Source organism: Nelumbo nucifera, chromosome 2 (genome assembly GCF_055504915.1).
Source record: "Nelumbo nucifera cultivar China Antique chromosome 2, China Antique-T2T, whole genome shotgun sequence".
NCBI classification, from domain to species: domain Eukaryota; kingdom Viridiplantae; phylum Streptophyta; class Magnoliopsida; order Proteales; family Nelumbonaceae; genus Nelumbo; species Nelumbo nucifera.
In genome coordinates this window covers 42629041-42637188 of record NC_142650.1, presented here as the reverse complement: position 1 = coordinate 42637188, position 8148 = coordinate 42629041, and the positions used below count along the sequence as shown (strand labels likewise).

The 8148-nt window shown below is 34.2% G+C and overlaps 1 protein-coding gene across 1 annotated transcript; it reads right to left on the bottom strand.

Moving 5' to 3' along the window:
- Positions 1–209: 209 nt before the first annotated feature.
- LOC104599321 (BTB/POZ domain-containing protein) lies at positions 210–3268 on the bottom strand. Its single transcript, XM_010261813.3, has 3 exons — positions 2511–3268; positions 1040–2004; positions 210–790 (listed from the first exon to the last, which is right to left on the bottom strand). The coding sequence occupies exons 1-2, from the start codon at positions 3228–3230 to the stop codon at positions 1042–1044; spliced, it is 1683 nt and encodes a 560-aa protein (XP_010260115.1). The 5' UTR covers positions 3231–3268; the 3' UTR covers positions 210–790; positions 1040–1041.
- Positions 3269–8148: the final 4880 nt, after the last annotated feature.

The following is an 8148-nucleotide window of genomic DNA, read 5'->3' as shown; positions in this document are numbered from 1 at the left end:
CACTTTAACTTGGGGACTTCTCCCTAAAACTAAAAAGGAGCCAAAGCCAAATGCATCTCTTTGTATACCGGACCTCAAAGCCAAACTTTGGCATTTGTATAGACAGTAATCAGTATGGACTGTACTTGATGAAGGTAGGTGGCGTCCAGTCTAGGTTCAGCCACCATTCACAAACACTCATCTCTAAACAAACATTAACATCTAATATAGTGAAAACAAATGGGCGTACTCGCATGATATTTCCCATCAACAACAATTCAAGTACTGAATCTTTACTACAAAAAGAAGTTTGGTTAAAGTTAAATGCCACACTCCAGTAGTAAAAAGTAAAAAACAGGGTGAATCTCAACCATTAGACCATCCATCTGATTCTACAAGGCTGAAGGCCCTGGTATTTGTATCCCTCCATCCATAATTCATTACTGATGATGACAAAGTTGTTGGTATCAGCTCTTCCAGAATTAATGTGAAAAAAAATGCCACATCAATCCCTCTTCTCATCTTGAATCACATCCTTTTGTCATTGTAGAAAATAGATAATCCTCTAAGGCTTTGAAGAGTAACAGAAATGAAGGTCTGAAGCTGCATCCGAACGTGATATATTTGCACCTTTAACAGCAAATTGGTGTCCTTTTTTTTGTTTCCCTCCACTGGGTTGGCAAAGCTTTACTTGTTTCCAATTGAACCTAGGCCCATTTACATTGGAGACTTCTGTTTCAGTATGGGGAAGGAAGCCTCACTCTTTCTAGTTGATGGAGCTCATCTCCGTAGCCAGTCAAGATTGATATTTCTGTTGGATAAAGTTAAGTTAGCTATACAGTTAGAGTTATCAATGCCACCTACCCACCTAGAAATGTTAAAATAACTGATACATGAATGCAAGGAGAAAAACGCAGGATATTGATATAGCCTTCTTTAGTGCCAAAGTTATAGTCATTGCCAAAAATCTCCTCTCTTTTTTTGACTTCTCTCCAACAAGTGATTTGGAGAGAGTAAATGGTAAAGAAGTCTAAGGCTAAATGAAGAATAGATCACATACCTTCAGGTGGGGTAATCACAGACAGTAATCTGCAGCTGCGACTGATCCTGATCAGCCATATATTGCCTGATAAAAGCTCTTCTCCACCAGACTTCAAATGCTCTCTGCATATTGGGGCAATCATCTCCTTTGCTTAAAAATCGGTCAAACCAATTCAATAAGATGGCCTGCTGCTGTGCCATTGGCAATGTGAGGATTGTCTGACTCAGTCCATCCTCCACCAATTTCTTATCAACAGACCTGCAAGCCCTCCTCATCCATCCAAAATCTTCATAGAGAGCTTCTAACCATGTTGACAACAGAGAAAATCTTGCTTCTTTTGATACCAATATTTGTCCCCTCCCCACCGCAATGCAGAGTTGGGCAGTTATCCTGCTGATCTCATACCGGAACATGGAAGGAATCTTCGAGTGGAGGATAGCAAGCTCCTTCTGATCTGCCCACAAGTTTACAAACTCGTCACCCATCTTTTTGTCAATCAGAATTTCGACAATCCACTGCATATTGTCAGCTTCTCTAGCTATCTCAGCCATTAGGACACCCCGATCCCGCCTGCTCTCATCCAAGCTTGCTGCCTCAGATAAGCAAAGGATAAGAGAACTGAGACATCTGTGGCAAAGATGGTAAAGAGTTTCCTTGGAGACATCAAGTCGGTCAACGTTATGACCAAGGTGGTTTGTGTTTTCTCTGAGCAATCCAGATATCAAAGTTTTCATTTCTCGCCTGGCTTTATCATCCTTAGCTTGTAGAACCCCTGTCAGCAGTCGCAAGAAGATATCATCAGCTCTAGCAGAAGTAGATGGATCTACTGAAATTCGCTTCAGCACATCTGGTACCGAATTATGAAGTTGAAGTTGACCGAGATGAGAGATGACCTTCTCTTCTTCATCCTCGGACCAGGGAACTCCATCCAAATATTCCAGGCATGACGCTATACCAGCATCAAACATGATAGCTGCAGATACCTGCAATACAATGTTCACTGTGTAATGATGCAGTTGTAACAGAGAAAAAAAAAAGAAAAGAACATGACTTCTTATTTTCATCATTCAGTAAGATATTCACCATCAAGCTTCTCTTAAGGATCTCTGGGTTCACAACTTTACAGGACTAAAACTACTATTATGGTTTTATTTCAGACTTTATTGGTAATAACAATTCTTTTACTAGTTGTTCGGGTCAGATTACCTCCAGAGGAGAGATAACTTCAGTTGAGCTCCAAAAATTAGTCATAGTAACCCTAGTCATCAATTACTTTCAGAACAAAAGTGGGAAATTCCTTTACAGAAGAACGAAAAATCTAAATACGAGAATTTAACAAGTAAAAACAAATAGTTGGAAACCACCTCCATTACAGGGAAAAAAGAAGTAATATCACCAAAACAATGAAATATGATCTTTCTATGGTCCAAGAAAGTTAGAAGAACAACAGGAAAAAAAGAAGTTGCAAGAGAGAAGAAAAGAGACATACTTTCAGCAACCCCAACACCTTCCCCACATCCTCCTTCATCAATCTCTTCTTCAAATCCTCGGAATACATCAAGACCACAGTCTCAACATAAACTTCGACATCATCACAATCGCATATCTCTACCGAATGAGTAATCGCCCCATCTGGCCTCAGCTTCTCCGCAAAGAACCGGCTCCGATCGGCGAGGACACTCCGATGGACATTCATCGAAACCCTAAACCCATCTCTTGAAGTAACCGTGAGCTTAACATCTCCAGCACTCCCCCAATTGGGGTTCTGAAATGGCGCTTCAGCCAAGATCCTCGAAATCCTTTCCTGCAACTTATGACGCTTGTCCTCGGAACGCTTGGCTTCTCGCTGTTGCTCTTCGGACATCATTTCGAAGAGGGTCGGGCTAGACCGCATCTTGTCGGAGAATGCAGGGGGAGGACTACTCTTGGAGGGAGAAGAAGACGGAGAAACCCTAGATATCATCCTTGAAGGAGAAAAACAGAGAGTTGGGTCGGATATGAAACCTTGTTTTATCATTGCTGATACCTCTCGGGATTTTAATACATTGTCGGCCGCCATTAGAGCTCTGAGATCAGAGCTCAAAAAGAGGACATATAGAGAGTGGGAGAGGGGTACTGTGTGTGGTGAGCTGTATGGGGAGTGAATGAAGAAGAAGAAACAAACGGAATCAGATGAATTGTTTCTGCTTTTGATCTGTAATAAAAACATTAGTCTAATAACAGACGCATCAGAAATCAGAAAACCATAAAAACGACTGTTTTAAATGAAGGAATAGGAGGAATTATTGTTTGAACACTCGTTCTCAACGTGGGTGATCAATGCTGATACATCTTGATCATCTGGTGGTGTGGGGCCACCCAAATGGACGGATGGTGATGAATGTGTACGTCTCTGTCTTCTGACGCCGTATGGTGCGGAGTACTTCACAGAACATCATTCCAATCATTTATGATATAACCAACCATCTTCTCTCTTGTTCTTGGAATCTTGGCTCCACGAAATTGAATTTCTTCCCCTTTTTTTTTTCTTATTTTCCCGTTTGATAAATTGCTGAAAGCCTGAAACCTTCCCTATATTTTGCGGTTCATTACCTTACTATATACTAATAGCAACTGGCGGGGACCGTGTGATGCAGGGGATTTGTGAAGGAATAGTGAAACAATGGAAACTGATAATTATATTTATAATTTTAATAATTTGTTATAAAAATAATTTAATAATTTAGATTAAATATATTAATAATTTTTAATAAAAATAATATCCATCCTTAGTTGGGATGGGGATTGACATTCAAGTCCTTTTAATTGGTTAATTGTAAAACCTAATAAATAAAATTTAATTTAGCAAATTTTTATCGAGCAACTAATTAATAAAAATTAGTAATTCATAAAATAATAATAAAAAGTAAAAAATATATTAAAAATAATAAAATAAACCACTTGTAGTTCATTTAAAATTTATAAAATTAATTAAAATATTAAAATAATAAAGACTTGATTATAAATGTCTTAAAACTCCTACTTAGGGATGATTATTTATAACTTAGCCTAAACCTGGCTAAACCAACAAATTTTTGGGCTCAAGCAACTATTTTTTTCTGAGCTAGGTCTAGCTCAGATCTACACCAACCTCATACAATGTAGATAGTAGGATTGTAAATGGTTTGAATTCAGATTTGAACCAATTGTATCCACATCCATATTCGATTATGAAATCTAGATCCACATTTTGCATATGATTATTATGTTGGGTTTTGGACCATCTTTGCATTTAATCTACAACCATTTTATTGTGTTTAAAATGACAAAAAAAGTTTTAAAAAATCAATTATTTTTAAAGCATATATGTATAATAAATATATATAAATATAAAATATTAAATTTATCAATTATAAACTTTATATAGTTATACATTATATATATGTATACATAATTATTGGATTCTAATTGATATTGGTTGGTTTGTTTGGAATTGGAATTGGAATCAATAATGAATATTTTACATTAATGTTTTATTTTTAATTATTAATATTAACTTTTTTATTTTATTATTTATTTATTACTTAGTTAGGAGTAATATTATTATAATTATTATTTTTCCTACTCCAAAATATATTGTATTAATATTTTATTTATACATTATTATTATTATTATATTTAATAATTAATATCACTATTTTCTATTATTATTTTGGTAATATTTTATTATAGTACTATTATTTTATTATTGTCTTATAATTAATTTAATAATATTTTATTACTTTATTAATATTAGGGTTTTGGGGGGTTTTGCATCATTAGTTCTTTAGTCCTTAAGGGGGGGCCTAAAATACCCAAACGTCCTTACATCATCCCCTGTCTCTCTTTAATAATATAAATGATATCTCTTTCTTTCTCATTAACTCTCTTTTAATTGTCTCTCTTTTGTAAGATTAATGATATACAATTTTGTTAGTGACAATAATTATTATTTTATATTTTAAAACAAAAGAAAATAAGAAAAATACAAAAAATAGATAAATACCTATGCTGATTTTGTAAATACAAATATAATTATTATTTTATATTTTTAATAAATGGTTATTTTATTTTTTATACTTTTTATTTATTATTATTAATTCTAATTATCCTATTAATAATAATTATACTAACTCTTATAAATGGTCATCCCTAAGTACAAATTAATACTAATTTTTATTAATTTCTTAACTTTTAATAGTTGCTAGATAAAATCATTTATGATATAACCAACCATCTTCTCTCTTGTTCTTGGAATCTTGGATCCACGAAATTGAATTTCTTCCCTTTTTTTTTCTTATTTTCCCGTTTTCTTTCAAAATTTTTTTACATCAAATTAAAACTTAAAATGTTAAGGCTATGTTTGGTTTGAAGGAAAATGTAGGGAAAAGAAGGAAAAGACAAAGACACCTATACAAGATTTGTAAAGGTTTCCCTACCTTTCCCTACCTTTTCATTCAAACCAAACACAGCCTAAGGATAAATTGCTGAAACCTTCTCTATATTTTGCGGTTCAGTACCTTACTATATACTAATAGCAATGTTAAATTGTTGCATCTACACTCCCTCCATTAATTCAATGTTAGAATGTTAATCGAAATTGGTGATGTCATTGTTTCAACATTTTTAAATATCATATTGCCTTTAGATGGAAACATGTGGTTTTATACTAACCAGAATACTCTAGAACGAATCATTTATATCTTGCTTAAATGGTAGGTTAGAACTTAGAGCCCACCCACCTCAACTTAATCACTTTGATTTGTATACCCACCACACTCAATGTTTTTTCTTAAAACACAAAAAACTGATAAAAATTTTAAAAAAATTATATATATATATATATATATATATAAAGAAATCCAAAATAAAAAAAACATAAAAAATTATATATTTTCTCAAAAATATATTTCAACTAAAAAATCAGAATTGAAGATGCAACATAATGGGCAAGTTTAGAAGCCACTTTACCATTCAAATCGCCAAAGTTGGATATTTTGATAGTTTTGTCAATTTCTGTAAGCTCAAAATAATGGCGAGGGGGTTGAGTCCGACATTTTGCCCAAATTTAAAAGCTAATCTTTGAGTCCGACTATCATATTAGTTAATTCATAATCAATCAACCAGTATCAAAAAATCAATTAACCAATTAGTAGGAGTGGCCACGAGCCGAGCTTCTCACAAGCTATTTGAGCTCGGCTCGGCTTGGTTTAAACCGAGGTTTGAGCCGAGCTCGAGCTTAATATATAGGCTCGTTTGCTAATTGAGCCAAGCTCGAGCCCAATGAAGTTTGGCTCATGAGGCTTGCGAGCCTAGTATAATAAATAAATAATTTATTATTATATACATACATATATATACATATTACATATAAATATATAATAAATAATTTTTATAATTTAAAATTTTTATGTAAAATAAAAAATATTTTTATATGTATACCTTTTTTATTTTTTATAAAAAAAATTGGCTTGTAGTCGAGCTCGAGCCGAGCCGAGCCGAGCTCGAACTTGCGAGCTTTGAACCAAGTCGAGCTCAAGCTCAAATCTCTAGCTCGAATCGAGTTCGAGCCTAATACAGTTTCAGCGAGCTGAGATCGAATAGCCAAGTATTCGGCTCGGCTCGGCTCGAATCCACCCCTACCAATTAGGTGGGATATATCACAAATCGATTGGAGGGTGTTTGTTTGGTGAAAAACCATTCTGATATCATGTTTTTTCTGGCAGCATAGAATTTTTTCTTTTTATTTAATTATTTATTTTTTCTCCATGGGGCTCCACAACAGGATAACCCATCACTCAAATCCATAACCCCTCAACCCTGGTGCAGGGATTCTATACATCTCCGTTACAAACTTACAACTAGCTGAAGACCTTACCAAATAGCTAGTTGGCACCTTACAACTGGCTAGTTTTTCTTTTTGATTCCATCCCTCTCCACCGTCACCTTCCCGAGTTTTGCATGATTTTGATTTTGTTTTTTTTTTTTTGAGTTTTGATTAATAGATTATTATTTTTAATAGACAATTGATATGATGCCGACATTTATGATACCTGAAAAAACTTTAACCTAAAAGGTCGACATGAATTTACCATACAGATTAAAGAATGGGACAGGTTTGAGCTCGAGAGAGTATGATACATGAATTTACCCTACTGCAGAGAGAGAGTATGCACTTACACACAGGTTTGATCCCACAAAGTTTGGAATCCATTTTATATATATATATATATATATATATATATATATATATATAGATATATATTTCACGATAATGTTGTAATACTCAGATGAGACACAAAACTGGTATGTTCACTGGCTTACAGTTTTACCAGTTAACTTGGTGACTACTAATTAGTCTGTTGTTACTGTGAAAACTGGGACCCAAAATGTCACAGGATCATCCAGGATCCAGCTAATCGTTCAACCATTCAGTCCAACAGTCTGATTTTTACAGCACTGGTCTATTTTGCTAGGCAATATTGGTTAAATGATTTTGTGAAGATAATCGCAGACTTCTCTCTAGTGAAACTAGGGGTGTTAATGGATCAGTTTTGGGTTGGATCCATTCACATCAAAACCAATTTGGATGGATTGGAGGGACCAATGAGATATTGAATTGGACTAGTCTAGACTTAATGGTCTAAAGTATTTATTGAATTGGATTGGACCTGGTCCATGCATAATGAATTTATAATGGATTAAGTTGGATTAAACCAATATCTGGATAAGAATATATGTGTCAACGGACCAGGTTTGGATTAGAACCAATCTAGATTAAAATCGATTTGCACAGACTGTATGGCCCAGACATTAAATTTGGCCGGTCCAAAATGGTCCAAAACATTCATCGGATTGGATTGAACTTGGTTCATCTGTAATGGATTCAGTTGGACCAGATTGGATTGGACCAAATCCAGTTCAATTGACACCCATAGGTGGAAGAAGATGATAACAGATTGAGGGTTATATAAAGGTTAGCTAGAAATCTAAAAAACAAGTAAACAGAAAAAAAAAAAAAGCTATGAAGGGTAATTGCATAAAAAAAAGATATAAATTGAATTTTGGTAGAAGAACTGATAAATAGAAAAAAAAAAAGCTATGAAGGA